General features: G+C 36.9%; 1 protein-coding gene across 4 annotated transcripts in view; it reads left to right on the forward strand.

Moving 5' to 3' along the window:
• Positions 1 to 1,452: 1,452 nt before the first annotated feature.
• LOC150109013 (short-chain dehydrogenase/reductase family 9C member 7-like) overlaps positions 1,453 to 16,150 on the forward strand; it is a 154,660-nt gene continuing 139,962 nt past the window's right edge. For all 4 annotated transcript variants that reach the window (XM_090411308.1, XM_090411289.1, XM_090411318.1 and 1 more), the window contains exon 1: positions 1,453 to 1,914. In XM_090411308.1, the coding sequence (XP_090267434.1) occupies positions 1,713 to 1,914 (202 nt within the window). In that variant the 5' untranslated portion in view covers positions 1,453 to 1,712. The remainder of the gene's footprint in view (positions 1,915 to 16,150) is intronic.

Consider the following 16,150-nt stretch of genomic DNA (forward strand, 5'->3'; position numbering starts at 1 on the left):
TTTTGTAACCTCTTGTATCTAGATTGATATGAAAAAATAAAAAAAATAAGAAAGTTGACACGAATAAAAATATGATTTTTGTACCAAGACAACAAGCTCTTAATGGGTCACATGATAATTTAGTAAAGCGTTTTGCCCACGTAAGCTCTCGGCTCTCCCTAACCCCATTATCGAGTTACGCGCTATGATAGCTTGTGAAATCAGGTCAGTAGTTCCACATTTCACTGTATTTCATTTCATTTCTTTCTTTCTTTTTTTTTTTTTCTTTGAAATCATAGGGAGAACTAGATAACATAGGAAATTCAACCCCAGTTTCAAACTGCTTTGAAGGATACTGTTGAAAGTCATTTTCATCAAAGCTAGGCTATAATTTCTCGATTCTTAATTCGATAACTATTATGTTTCAGTTTTCATTAAAGCTTTTCTTGATATATAACGTTTTTCTCTACTTCCTCTAAGAATCGCGGAGATGACAGATATTCTAAAATATATTTCAATTCACCGCCAATTTCTAAAAATCACAATTTAAACAATTTTTTTAAATAAACAAAATCGTACCATGCGATGGGAGAATGAAAGCGAGATATGCTTGGTTTTATGAAAACCTGTAGCACATTGGTCCCATGTAAGAGAGCAAGTAGCTAAAAAGAAAGAAGGATCCCTTTGATAAGTTTATTTTCTTGCAGTTGTTCTTGCTAGAATAGTTCATCATCCAGTGTAATACTGCAATCGTACTTAAACAGAGGCCTGAAGTGACATGAAAAGATCCCCCCCCCCGCCCCTCTCTGTTTTTATAATATGGTTCTCAGATTATCTTGGCACTCAGACGCACATGATACTAATTAGACAACGGATTCCATCTTTTGGTGATGAAATAGCAATTAAAAATATTTCTCAAATATCAATTGATTCGAAATTAAAATAAAATACTAGAATAAAAAACATTTCACATAAATAATTGCATAAAAACTGACTATATTCGTTTATCATATTTTTTATCATATTATAATATCATATCATGTTAATTTATCATGGATAGGTTATGCGCACGCACACACAGAGAGAAAAGCATTTTAAATATCGTAGACTAGTGGAGACATCTTGGTGCCAGTATGCTCCGGTTATTGAGTCCTCTAGGTATTAGTACAAACACACTACTCTGTTTATATCAGTACGTTTCATTTCCTTATCATATCTGGGACGATTTAACAACCTGAGAAAAGTTAATCAATTCTGCACTCCCTACTCTCTTTCCCAGCGTAGGATTTCAATAAACATTATTTTATAAACTAATTAAGTACAATCATTTGAAAATTACTAAAATGCAATAATTTTTAATTCAATTGATTTATTAATTTATTTTTCTTAAATTAGTTCACAGTTTGTACGCAACGAGAGTTTCGGGCGTTGCTTACACTTCCATTCTTAATTATCAAAAACACTTCGGATCCTATTTGGAATATCTCTCCCCAACTTTTTGATTATTAGATGTATAAGTGTTTATATATAAATATATAAGTGGAAAGCGTATATAGGTAATTGTTACAAGGACGCTAAGTGGTAAATCAGCTTTTGTGCATGTGGTGTAACGAAATGGCTGAGGCATAACGTATAAACAGTAGCAAGTGTAACCAAACGAGAAGTACGTTACAAGAACCTGTGAAGATTTCAGTTCACTTAGAAAAGTATTTCATATTCAAATTCCTATAAAAATGGATTTAGCACTTCAGTACAGTACCGCTTTAATTGGCGTTTTGATTGCTATGAAGGTAATACCGTATGTGGCGCAATACATCGTTTTGATTGCTACTTTAATCGCAGTCTTACATATTACTAAAGTCGTAACAGCTATTTTGCGTAACTGGTGGCCTCGGAAACGGATAGAGTCTCGTAACAAGGCGATTTTTATAACTGGTAAGTGTTTACTTTTGTATGTAATTGAGTAATAAAAATCTTAACAGTTGACGCTTTTTACAATTATTATGGCGAGATTTTTAAGGATGTTTCACGTCCGTTTTTTATTTACTAATACTTATTTTTATCTTTCTTGTTCGTTGGTTAATTTAATTAACAAATATAATCAGCATTTCGTTAAAATGGTTTATATGAATAAGAAATAAATTATCGAAGGCACTAAACTAATAGTATGCAAATAGAAGTTCAAACGTATTTTAACATGTGTATGTCACCGAGTTGAGAAAGAAAGGAAGAAAAATTGATAAAATTAGAGGCCAAGAAAAAAAAATCGTTTGCAGAGTTAATGGTATCAGCGTGCCTGCCGGAATATTTTAAATTTCAAAGTAGGATATTGAAAGCAAAGAAAACTTACCTTGGTTGATTTTCAGGTCTGATCTGCAGCCAAAAGACTGTGAAAGGACACAGTTTCTTTTTTACACGAATTTATCTATATTGTGTTCACAGCGAATAGTAAAATCACCAGGATATGTCAGGTTTCTGGATTACGTATTGTTTTAGTTAATCATCTGGAAGAAATAATAACGCATTTACTAACGTGATATCCCTTAAACGTTAATAAACAACAAAAAAAAAGTAGCAAAAGGTAAAAATATGAACATTTGTGAAAGCAAAAATTCGTAAATTTGACTACTGCAATGTGTGTGTGTGTGTGTGTGTGTGTGTGTGTGTGTGTGTGTGTGTGTGAATTTCAACAAAAGATTGTACACTTGTCGTACATTAGTAGCATGGGTGAACTAAAGATGGGTTAAAATGTATAGATAGAGGTCGTAAGTAGTGTAGACGGTTGGTTGTGTGATGTGCAGTGTTCTACTGCGATGAGTTGTCAACTTGATGGTTCACGTAATAATAATTCGGAAAACCTTCAAGCGATGTGTAGGATGAATTTCAGAGTCGGATGGAGATGTATAAAAGAGATGGGCTACATTTAAATGGATTTGGTGTGAATCAGCTGGAAGAAACTGTTACTGCAAGAGAGGGTGAATTCAAAAAGTGAATAGACCTTCCTTAGGTCTATTCACTTCAGTGAATAGACCTAAGGAAGCAAGAACTAGTAGAGGTGATGTGGAACAGCAGGAAGTAGGGTAGGAGAGATTATAAATGCAGAAGTGAGCGGCACGAGTGAAGAGAATGAAAGAGAAGGAACACAAGACAAGGAAACACAAAGACGGGAAGGTTGGCATGGATAGGGAGGCGTTGCATGAGGAAAGTAGATGGATATAGGAGCCAATGTACGCTTGTACAAGAAAGGATTGGATGACCAGTGATATAGGGAACCAAATAGGTCTAAGGAGATGTGTAAAATCAGTGATGGAACACTCTCTATCCAAAAAGAAACCAAACTTTTCGAAAATAGAAGAAACTAGTGGCACCACCTGTTGTTTCTTTTTGTTGTCGAAAGCGGCAAACTTCATTAATGTTATATAAACTGTTTATGACATTTGTTTTATTAGAAGCTGAGTTATAGTGACAATATGTTTTGACGAACGATCGGTCGTCACGATATTCATGCCGTACGCGGCGAATTCTCGCTATCAATCGCTTTAAAACTTCGAGATAAAACTCACCATTGACCGTTTGGCCAGGCGGAACGAATTCTTTTGGATAATGCCCTTGGAATCGTAGAAACAAATCAGCATTGTCTTTACTTTTGACTTCTCCAAGCGATTTTTTTCGGATGCCCCTCTTCTGATGTCTCCACTCAGCACTCTGACGCTTTATTTCATACTCAAAACACCATTCGTCACCAGTAACGATCGTTTCAAGGAAGTTTGAGTCCTTACCAGCGGTTTTAATGAGTTCCTTGCAGTGTTCAATTCGATACATTTTTTGGTCCTTGCAGTGTTCAATTCGATACATTTTTTGGTCGTCGGTCAACATGTGGGGAACAAATCGCGAATTCAATTTACGAAGGCTCTCAGTCAAAATGTTGTACACAATTGATTTTGGAATCCCCAATTCAATCAATCTCACGGACGATTTCTGGTTTTCTTTGATGAAATCACGAAAGCTTTTTGGATGTTAACTTCGCTCAGTTCAGTTTTTGGACGGCCCGGCTTTTCGTCGTCCTCAAGCTTCTCACGGCCACTTTGAAATCGCTTAAACCACTCGTAAACTTGAGTACGGGATAAGCATTCATCACCGTATGCTTTTTTTGAAGCATTTGATGCGTTTCGGTAAAATGTTTACCAAGTTTAACACAAAAGTCAATCGCAGCTCTGTTTGAAACCCATTTTCCGAACGTTCGTCAAAACACACTGTCACTCTTGTCATTATTACTTGGCTTCTAATGAAACAAATATCATAAACAGTTGACACAACACTAATGAAGGTTGCCGCTTTCAACAACAAAAAAGATACAACAGGTGGGGCCACTAGTTTCTTCTATTTGCGAAACGTTCGGTTTATTCTCCAAGGAAGGGGGAATATGGAGGAGGCACATCTAAAGAGTGGGGTTTGGAGAGGATTGTTATAGAACCACAAATTACTTAGTATGTCTGTTTACAAATTCCAGAAATATTTGAAATAAAGGAAATGAAACTAGCATTAATACAGTATATTCGCCTAAAATTTGTATATTCATCCTGTATCCATCTAGCCAAGTGAGACATGGTTAGATGAGGATGACATTCTGACAGGAATAGAGTTGGATAGATATGATGTTTTTCGTGAGAATAGCAAGACAGGAGGGGAGGAGTGCAGTTGACGGTAGCAGAGGAGTTATTTCCATCGAAGGGGGAAGATGAAAGTGATCGAACAGTGGGAGTAGTTTTGACACATTATAGTGTAAGGTGGGATGAACAAAATGAAATATCTAGGCTAGTATTGCTAAAGACCTGGTGACTTGGGAGCAGTGAAAAGGAAGTTTATAAACAAATCGGTCTAACTAATAAGAAAAGGGTAATTTTAATTATAGCAATATAGACTGGAATGAAGATACAGTATCAGGGAATGAATATTTTGAGTTTTTGAGGGACAATTACCTTACGCAGTACGTAACAGAGGGTACACGCGGATCAACGGTTTTGGATTTGATTATCTCATCGGATATTGTTATTAAAAATGAGGTGTTGAATCTCCCCTCAGTTGACAAGTGTGACTATGAGGTGATAACTTGGGTGGTGGCAAGCCATTATGAGGATTTATGGGAAAAAGGGATATATGCGGAACTATACGGCTGATGATTATGGCAAGCTCAGGAGACAGCTTGCAACTATCATGGAATGAAAAGTTGGAAGGAAAAAAGATCCACGCCTGCTTGGGACATGTTTAGTAACTGTCTGGTAGAGGCAATGTCAGAATGCATTGCAAATGTAAAGAGGTTTAATAATTTGGGTGTAAAATGAATAAATGAAGAGGTGAAAATGCAGTTTGGAAGAAGAAGTCATTATGGAGCAGCATAAGATGAGTGGTTGTAATAGTCGAGGTTGCACGAGGAGAACAAAGAGCAAGCAAGAGAGGTAACTCGCTTGGTAAGGGTAGAAAAAAAAGTACAGTATAAGCAGCAGTTAGCTAATGAGGCCAAAATATGAATCCTATGGAGTTTTTCGATACATGGCCAATAGAAGTAAAAATGATTATGGAAGGATGATACTGATTGGAGAGAATGGCAGAGTGATAACTACTGAGGAGGATATATGATAGTAGAGATGTTAAATGAGCAGTTCATAAAGGTATTTCATCTCGTCAGTAATTCTCGATTTCTGAATGATAGTAACATTATTTAGAAATCGAGAGCACTGGGAAGGGAGGAGGAACTCCTGATGGTGAGTGACCAGGAGGTATAAGATGAATTGAGCAAACTTCATGTCAGTAAAGCTCCAAGTTTCAAAGCAGTGAAAAGAGGAGAAAATTATTCTGCTCCGTAAAGCGGGTAATAACATTGAGACTTCGAATTACAGCCAATCTGTTTGTCTAGAGTTGTGATAAAGCTGTTAGAGAGGCTAATGAGAACCAGAATTCAGAATTATATTGACGACAACATGCCTTTGCTAAAAGAAGATTGTTTAACAATCTACTTACTGTAACAAGGTGACAAGTGCATTGGACAAAGGGGAAGCATTCACGGTGGTATACACAGATTTTGCTAGAGCCTTTGATAGACTTCCACATGACAAGATGGGGTTGGATAATAGTGCAGTGGATTGGAGATTGGCTGTCTGATAAGCACAGCAAGTGGTGTATGGGAGAGTGATATTGCATAAGAGGAAAGGTTTTGGGTACATTGTTGTTTATATGTAAATGCTGTTGGAAAGGTCTTGAATGCTGATATATATAGTTGTTTACAGATGATACAAAGTTGGGAAGAACTATGAGGGGTAAAATGGATATTGTAGCCCTAAGTGGAATTGAGTAGACTTTTTGATTGGGCAAATGAATAGGGCTGCCGGGTCAAGGTATTGATGGGGTAATCACAGGAGGTGAAGTAGATGATGGATTTGAGGGTGTTGGTGGATGAGGACCTAATTTCTATGATATTTTGCTAAGATTGTCAAATTTTGCTTAAAAAAATGCGAGGACAGCACAGCGCATTATAGGAACAATGTGGAGAACACTGACATATAGGATAAGGATTTGATCAGACCTATGAATTACTATGTACAGATATTCAAGTACCGTATAGCAAAGACAGCAAAACAACTCAGAGAACAATTGCAATTCTGAAACGAACTTTCACTTGTAAAGATAAAGAAGTCATTTTGCCTCTTTACAAGGCCTTCATAAGACCTCACTTGGACTTTTTGTGTGCAGGTGTAGTATCCTGGTTTCAGTTGTGATTCTGTTACAGCGTAGAGAGAGAGAGAGAGAGAGAGAGTTCAAAGGAGAGTGTTAAAAATAATATCAGATTATGGAATACTGTGGATTATGAAGATAGAAGCTGGCCTGTTGGCGGAGGGGTTAGTGTATCCACTCTCCAGCGAAAAGGATACGGGTTCGAGTCCCGCATACGCATGGATGTTTGTGATTGTCTTTCACCTTCATACATTCATTCATACAAGTGAATCAACACTCTCCCAAGATGGACTGGGTCACCATGGAAGAAGTAGACCCAATCCGTCCGCAATGGAAGAGGCCTTCACCCTGTAGTGAGTAGAAAACAGGTTGAACATCATCATGAAGATAGACCGATAATTTGTAGACTCAGACACTAGCAAACTGGAGAAAGAGAGGTGATATGATTGAGACTTACAAATTTCTGAGAAGGTTATACAGGATAACGTTAGAAGTAGGATGAATGCTGGATGAAGTAGGATGAATCTTAACCTTGGAAGTTAAGAATGAATGCTGCCAAGATGGGTATAAGTGCTAGTTCAGATGTGTGCAAGTGGTGTCAATCCATTCAAAAACAGGTAACAGGTATGGCATTTGATGTGAATAATATGCGGTGGCTTCCCATAAATCCCTGACTTCCTGCAGGTCTCTTTTAATAATAATAATAATATTTGACAGATTCGTAAGGAAAAAGAAAATCTTCTTTGTATCTATTAAATTTAATGAATTGACAAAAAAACATTACAGGCAGAGTTAATTACAATACTATCAACAAGATTTACTCAAAATAACCACCATTAGCATCGATCACAGCTTCAATTCTGCTTCGGAACCTCGAACAAGCTGATGCTACAGTCTCCCTGGGAAGGGCCGCAAAAACTGTTTTAATTTTATCCATTAACTGGGCTTTTGTATTACTGGAAGTGCGATTGGTGTCTTTTTCAACTGCGCCCCATACAAAATAATCCATGGGGTTAAGGTCTGGGGAGTTTGGAGGCCAAACATTTGGACTGGTGAAGTCGTAGAAATTTTCAGACAACCATTTTTGACTTTTCCCAGAGGTGTGGCAAGGGGCCGAATCCTGCTGCCATACATACGGCCTACCATTGGCTACCCTTGTTATCCAGGGCTTCACTACAGTTAGCAACTCCACGAATAAAGCCCGAATTCCAATGCCAGGGTTCTTCAACACCTGTTCCTGCAGATTTGCGAGGAATTCTGCTGTACGAACGCAATCAGATCGTCTGCTAGGGATCTTTCTTCTTGCTACATCCTCGTAGTCACCATTGCAAGTCTCTAGTTCATGCCTGATTGTTTTTACTGTATTCAGGGAGCATTGGGCAGCAGTCGAAATATCCTTATTTTGATGGCCGGCACGAATCATCATGATACAAGTTATTCTCTTCCATGATTCAGGTGGGTTCCAGCTATCCATCCTTTCTGACATCTTGTATATGAATGAAGAAGGGTCCAACCTTTTAAATGAAGAGAAGTGTGTGTTAATACATGTAACTTACGGAAAAATATAATTAATTATAAATATGTCAAATTTATTCCGAACACCCTATATTAGTCGCGAATTCTCCATGCTTGCTAGGCTTGCTGCGCGAGCTCATTTTTTGAGAAAGAAGCAATATTTATTTGTTAATGAATATATGCATTTATAAGCATTCCATTTAGGCGTTTTTGTAGACAGAAGACGTTTTAAGCTTGCGCGGCAATTATTGAGCTTTGCGTTGTGTATCGAAGGCCGATGCTAGTCAAGCTACCTTGGCTTGCTCGGTTCTGGTAGCATCCAGGTCCTCGTTTCACAACTGTGATTTCATGCGCGCGCATAGCCATTTCTGCTCCCTCCACGCCATCTCACCATGTTGCTTAAACGTGGGCCATGCGCAGTCAAAGTAGCTCTATCCAGTGAACTTATCCAGCCTTTACAAGTGTGCGTGTTGCTTGGGAAAATTAAGTTACAGCCAACTTTTTATGACGATGTTATTGACCACTTCATAAAGAAGAACCGTAGGGTAGAATTTGTATTCAAGTAGTTAAATTGAAAAGGATAGAATGTCCTTTAAATTGAAAAATTTATTGAAAAAGATCGAATATCAGAAAATGTATATTTTCTGATATACATTTCTTTCCGGGTAGAAATGTATATCAGATGATATTCATTCGGGGTTATATTGGAAAAATTTTTCAACCGATCAAAATCTTGGATCGGTTGAAAAATGGAGAAAAACCAGGAGGTTTTGCAGGGACTTCGAATTTAAATGAATCAACAATTCGAACAATCAAACAAAATGAACATAAAATCCGAGAAAGTGATTACTGCTGGGTCAACGATAAGTGCAAAACACGTTACTCGTGTACGCGATATCGAATTGAAAAATGGAGAAATCTCTAATGATTTGGATAGAAGATTGCATTTCAAAAGAAAATTCCTATGGATGGAAAATCTTATTAAACAGAAAGCTCTAAAAGTTTATAAACATTTATAGTGCAGACTAGGCGTTCAATTCGGATGAATCCGGGTTATATTGGAAAAAAATGCAAAAATGCACCTATATTTCGAAAAATGGAAGATCAGTTCCTGGATTCAAAGTTTCCAAAGACAGAATTACTCTGTAATGTATCAGGTGATTACACGACAAAACCAATGTTTATTAACAAATCCTCAAATCCTCGCGCTATGAAAAATTAAAATATGCACTATTTTATTTTGCGTAAAACATTTATGCATTATGTGCAATGAAATTTAAGTACAATTTGTAATTTTTATACTTTTATACTGTGTATTTGTTTCATAGTTTATGTTTTCTTAACTTACATGAATTACCTGAATTAAATAAAAATATATTTTTGTTGGTTATGTCATTGTTGTTTATATAATTTAAAAAAAAAAACGATTTCTTAACATAACCCTACTTTTTCTATGTGATCTGAGGCTCGCATAACGTGATTTATATAACACGGCATTTCTGCGGAAAATAACATCCGCGTTATATGAGAGTTACCTGTATATAGGTTTAAATGGTCAGTAATTCATTATTCCATTAATCAGACCTCATTCCCTGCATGATAACAAGAGGAAGCGTAGATTTCAAGCTAAGCTAAGCTAACGCCTTTTTATTCCCTTTTTAGAGACTGAGTGGGCAGTTCAATCTCCACTGGTACCCAATCAGAGATAGCTGGCCCAAGGCTATCACTAATTAAGCAGTACGCAGTGAAGAGAATGGCTTAACAAGTGCCGCCATCTCATGGGTCCCTAACCCTTAACGCAATATATTTAATGTCTGAAATAGTGTGGGTTCTATGGTCGATTTTCTTGAGTTTACGGGACGAAAAACCCCTAGTTTCTGGGAGAAAAACCCGCTGCCAGAGATCGACTAACTCGGGAACCCGTGCGGCCAAGCGCCATAGTGTGCAAACGCCACATCCACTGAGCTACACAGGCTCACACACATATATATATATATCAGCTAAAAAAAATCAGCTAACGCCTTTTTATTCCCGTATACGGGAGTAGGCGAGACCATTTAGCCCTATCTAACTTTTTGGAGACTGAGTGGGCAGTTCAATCTCCACTGGTACCCAATCAGAGACAGATGGCCCAAGGCTATCACTAATTAAGCGGTACGCAGTGAAGAGAGACGGCTCAAATGTGCCGCCATCTCGTGGTCCCTAACCCTAACACAATACCTAATCAACTTTACCTATACAAGTTGCAACAAGGTACATTTACTTTGAATAAGAAACTCTGGATGAGATTAAGATGTCAAAAGATTTTATCTTGATAAGGCTCTATATTACTAAAACCTTGGTATTTCAGGGTCTAGCTACTCACTGAGGAGACTTCATAAAAGGTTGAAACCGGTCTGGGTAGTAACCCTTACCCATAATGTATAATAGTATACATCTCTTAGTGAGATGTGTTTTACATTATGAGAAATACTAAGAATAGTGATCAGAGCTTTACCACCTTTACAACGAGTGGCCCTGATGTTGCACTACCTTTAGACTTGAACTACGTTCAGGCGCAAACTTAACTGTTTTGCTTACTTGGGAGAAGGAGTAAAAAAACCAAGTTTATAAAACTACCTGGTATCCTTAATACATATACGTGGGCTGTTTAATAAGTAATAAGACTAATTTTACTGTGGCGAAACCACTCATCACAATATTAATTTCTGTGGAATAAAGAAATGCTGCTGTCTGTATAACAACAGAGGTTGATAGATGGCGTATACGGGCTGATGTGCCAGAGTGTCACGTGACTAAACGCAAGTGCTCATCGGCGCGTCTACGAGGTGCGACCAGTCTTCGAAATGGAAGCGTCCATGGAACAGCGTTATGCGATTAAATTTTGTGTGCGTTTGCAAAAATCGGCATCGGACACTTTTAACGCGATACGCAAAGCTTTCCACGATGAAGTAATGTCGAGGCCAAGTGTTTTTCGCTGGCATAAAACTTTTAAAGAAGGAAGGCAAAATTTGGAAGATCTTGAACGTGAGGGAAGGCCTTCCAAATATATATATATATATATATATATATATATATTGTATTATATATACAGTCATCCGTCGACTTACGTCGGGGTTCCGTTCCCTAAGGCAGGACGTAAGTCGATATATTAAATCAACTTTTACTTTTTAATTAAAATTATTGAATGTTTAATTTTTTGAATTACTTTTTAATTAAAACTGTACTGTGCGTTACTGCCACTATAAAACAGGAGAATAATCCCCCAAATCTTCCTCCACAATCACATCTTCATTATCTTCCTTATGCGAAGGACCGGGCTGCGGCTCTTCTGGTGTAACCTTTGTTTTTTGATGAAAATGTGCTTTGTTTATTCCTCTTCTTTTCACCATAAATTTGTTTATAGCAAGCAAAGCATCATGTACTTTCCTTTCTACTAATAAGTAGCGTTCAACATTGGGGGCCATGTCTTCAGCCGTTTTGAGAACATTGCTAACGGCAGAGAACATTTCACTGCGAATTGTTTAACTACCTCTCTTTGTTTCTCTTTTTCCTCTTTCTATTCTTGTTCATCCTCTTCTGCAACATGTTATTCCTCCATTTCGACCAATTTTTCGTTGGTCAACTCTTCACGGGCACTTCCTGAGTTGATAGGCCCACTATTTATTCACTCAAATTACAAAGATCTTCATTTTTTTTTTTTCAAAACTTTCAAACCTTTTTAATGTCTTCTTTTATATGCCACACATACACTGAAAGGTCACTTCGTCACAAGTCACAGCAATATTTTTAATAGCATGATAATATTGAACGCTTTCCAGAATTGCATGAGAGTCTGGTCATTTTCTTCATTAGCAGAAATGGCTTTTGAAAAAGTTCTACGTAGATAATAAACCTTAATCACTACTAGAACTACCCGATCCATCGGTTGGATCAATGAAGTAGTGTTTGTAGGGAGAAACATGACCTTGAACTTGTTGAAGATCACCGATATAAGACGGATGACCTGGAGCATTATCTAGAATTAATAAAATTTTAAATTCTACATTTTCTTTCACACAATAGCTTTCCATTTCACTCGCATAACAGTCAATTAAGGCATCCGCAAACAATTTTTAAGCCATCCACGACTTCTTATATCTCCGCTAATGAACTGGAAGTATATGTTTCCTAATGTTTGCGAAGGCTCGTGGATTCTCACTATGCCATATCACAAATGATTTCAGTTTATATACAGCCACATTACCCCCTAACAGAATCGTAACACAGTCTTTAAGAGCTTTGAAACCTGGCATAGATTTTAGCTTTTTGTGGATGAATTGTCCGCTCCGGCATTTTTTTCTGAAACAAGATCTTATCCATATTAAATATTTACTGTGGCAAATAATTTTCCTGCGCAATAATTTAACCAATTTCTCCACAAACTCCTTGGCAGCCTTCTCATCGGCACTTGAAAATTCACTATACATTTTCACATTATGCAGCGAAAAACGCTGCTTGAATCTCATGAACCAACTGGAAGAAGCGTTGAATTCGTAGTCGTAATCGGGTCCTGCTTTCTCCTTCAACATGTTGAAGAGACTTAGTGCCTTAGTGGCAGGGCCACACCGTGCGGTTGTGCAGATTGTGTATCGCACAAGGGCTGTGAGGTGAGGAGCGCCATTTCACCATTAAAAAAAAAAAATCATAAAAAAAAAAAAAATATATATATATATATATAAATTTTCTTATTCTTGAATTATATCGTATTATATATACTACACAATTACAAATTATAGTTAACAAAAAAAAATCAGCTAACGCCTTTTTATTCCCGTATACGGGAAGTAGGCGAGGCCATTTAGCCCTATCTAACTTTTGGAGACTGAGTGGGCAGTTCAATCTCCACTGGTACCAATCAGAGATAGGTGGCCCAAGGCTACCACTAATTAAGCGGTACTCAGTGAAGAGAGACGGCTCAAATGTGCCGCCATCTCGTGGTCCCTAACCCTAACACAATATATTTAATGTCTGAAATAATGTGGGTTCTACGGTCGATTTTCTTGAGTTTACAGGACGAAAAACCCGAGTTTCCGGGAGGAAAAACCTGCTTGCCCGTGCCAGAGATCGACTAATTCGGGAACCGGTCGAAAAAAGGCTTAGAAAAATTTCCTCTAGTCCCCGACTAGACTCGAAACCAAGTCTTCCTTCGTGCGGCCAAGCGCCGTGGTTGGCAAACGCCACATCCACTGAGCTCCACAGGCTTTTTTTTTTATATATATTACACAATTACAAATTATAGTTAACAATATAAATGAAAGTTTAAATCAGTCAAATTATGAATTCTTAATAATCTAACAACATTTTTAACTTAATACATCACCAGTTTTATTATAATTTGTTTGAAGTGAAACGTTATCAATATTACCACAGATTTTATTTCACAGAGTAAGCATCGACTCAGCGAAAATTGTATAAATATTATCGATTGTTTATTATATTTTTAGTGGAAATTGTTAGTTTAAGACAGACCATGAATTCATTCTTACGCTGTGCTTTGCCCAGTACTGTCGACAGGGTATAGCAGAGAGGCAGCCTGCCTCTTGGCGCTGATTAATAAAGGCGCTTGTTCAGCTATATTACAGCAACAAGATATTTTACAAAAATACAGTGTGTAGTTTACCAAATAAAAAAGGCGCCATTTCCATTGACAGTTTAAATATGTGCTTATTATATTTTATTAATAAAAAAATTATAGTCATACATACTAAAACTAAACATTTTAGAACCCACTTATTAGATACTTAAGGAAACAACCCATAAAGTATCGTACGATGTGAATTTCATAACCTTTTATAATCAATATATAGATATTAAATTATATTATGCATGAATTCTCCTACTCAAATTGTGAGTCACTATCGCCCCAACTTTCACATTGGACGATAACTCGCTCCCTACAGTAAACAATATGTCCTCCACAACAGCAACTATACTGCAGAAACACGAAAAACGATTAGTTTTATCATGTCACTGAATAAGGTTCACAGACATTTGCAGATTGTGTAATATATTTCTCAACAAATAGTGCAATTAGAGACAACTGGGAATATAAACACTAACTAATGAATCACACTTACCTCCAACAGAAACTGCTGTATAGACTCAAGCAAAATCACGTCGGTACAACATATGGTTTTGCAACACTACCCCCCTCATGACCTGTTAAAACTAAGAAATATATATACAGGGTGTTCGGGATAAATTTGACATATTTATAATTAATTATATTTTTCCGTAAGTTACATGTATTAACACACACTTCTCTTCATTTAAAAGTTTGGACCCTTCTTCATTCATATACAAGATGTCAGAAAGGATGGATAGCTGGAACCCACCTGAATCATGGAAGAGAATAACTTGTATCATGATGATTCGTGCCCGCCATCAAAATAAGGATATTACGACTGCTGCCCAATGCTCCCTGAATACAGTAAAAACAATCAGGCATGAACTAGAGACTTGCAATGGTGACTACGAGGATGTAGCAAGAAGAAAGATCCCTAGCAGACGATTTGATTGCGTTCGTACAGCAGAATTCCTCGCAAATCTGCAGGAACAGGTGTTGAAGAACCCTGGCATTGGAATTCGGGCTTTGTTCGTGGAGTTGCTAACTGTAGTCAAGCCCTGGATAACAAGGGTAGCCAATGGTAGGCCGTATGTATGGCAGCAGGATTCGGCCCCTTGCCACACCTCTGGGAAAAGTCAAAAATGGTTGTCTGAAAATTTCTACGACTTCACCAGTCCAAATGTTTGGCCTCCAAACTCCCCAGACCTTAACCCCATGGATTATTTTGTATGGGGCGCAGTTGAAAAAGACACCAATCGCACTTCCAGTAATACAAAAGCCCAGTTAATGGATAAAATTAAAACAGTTTTTGCGGCCCTTCCCAGGGAGACTGTAGCATCAGCTTGTTCGAGGTTCCGAAGCAGAATTGAAGCTGTGATCGATGCTAATGGTGGTTATTTTGAGTAAATCTTGTTGATAGTATTGTAATTAACTCTGCCTGTAATGTTTTTTTGTCAATTCATTAAATATAATAGATACAAAGAAGATTTTCTTTTTCCTTACGAAACTGTCAAATTTATCCCGAACACCCTGTATAGTGAATGTATTTCAGATATTATAGAAATTGGTTTAAGAGAATTAGCATTTCCATTGAATTGTAGGCTTGCTTTTTGTTTGGGTCGTGCGATCTTTTGTTAATACCGCACCAAACATATGCACTTCTTAATAGCTGCTCTTTCTCTACTGGCCTACAATCGTGCACATCTTTCACTTCTCATTAGTAATTTGTAAAGGATTGTTCATTATGTATCTCAAGTCTTAAATTACTGGTAATTTTTGCCTGATATAATGGGAAAGAAGATTATTCTATTTGAGTAGATAATTTTGACATTGCCAAGGAAACTGCTCTCGAGGACAGAAGATGTGATGGAAAATAAAAGCTTCTTAGTAAGTCATACCCGTTTTCAGGTTTTTTTTTCCTGAAAACTTTAGTTTCCGAATATCCCCGCATATATCTCGCACCACGATTTTTTAGCTTTAATTTTGGGAAAAAAGTACGAGTAAATACGGTAATTTTTTTAGTTTTCAAATTCATTGGTTAAAGACTGGATTTATAAAATGCACAAAAGAGAGCAATATAGCAGATATAAGCAATTTCACTTCTCTCGATGATAAATTATTTATATTAAGTAAAAATGTATAGTATCTTTATAAATTTTGTTCTATTAAAAATAAATCATATTTTTTTGTTTAAATGTACATCTAAATTCAAATGAAACAGATATTTACAATGAAATATATTTTTATTTATTAATTATTATTATTATTATTATTATTATTATTATTATTATTATTATTATTATTTTGAGAAGGGTATTT

This window comes from Typopeltis vanoorti, chromosome 2 (assembly GCF_054136105.1).
Source record: "Typopeltis vanoorti isolate ZY-2024b chromosome 2, IOZ_Tvanoo_1.0, whole genome shotgun sequence".
Taxonomy (NCBI): Eukaryota; Metazoa; Arthropoda; class Arachnida; order Uropygi; family Thelyphonidae; genus Typopeltis; species Typopeltis vanoorti.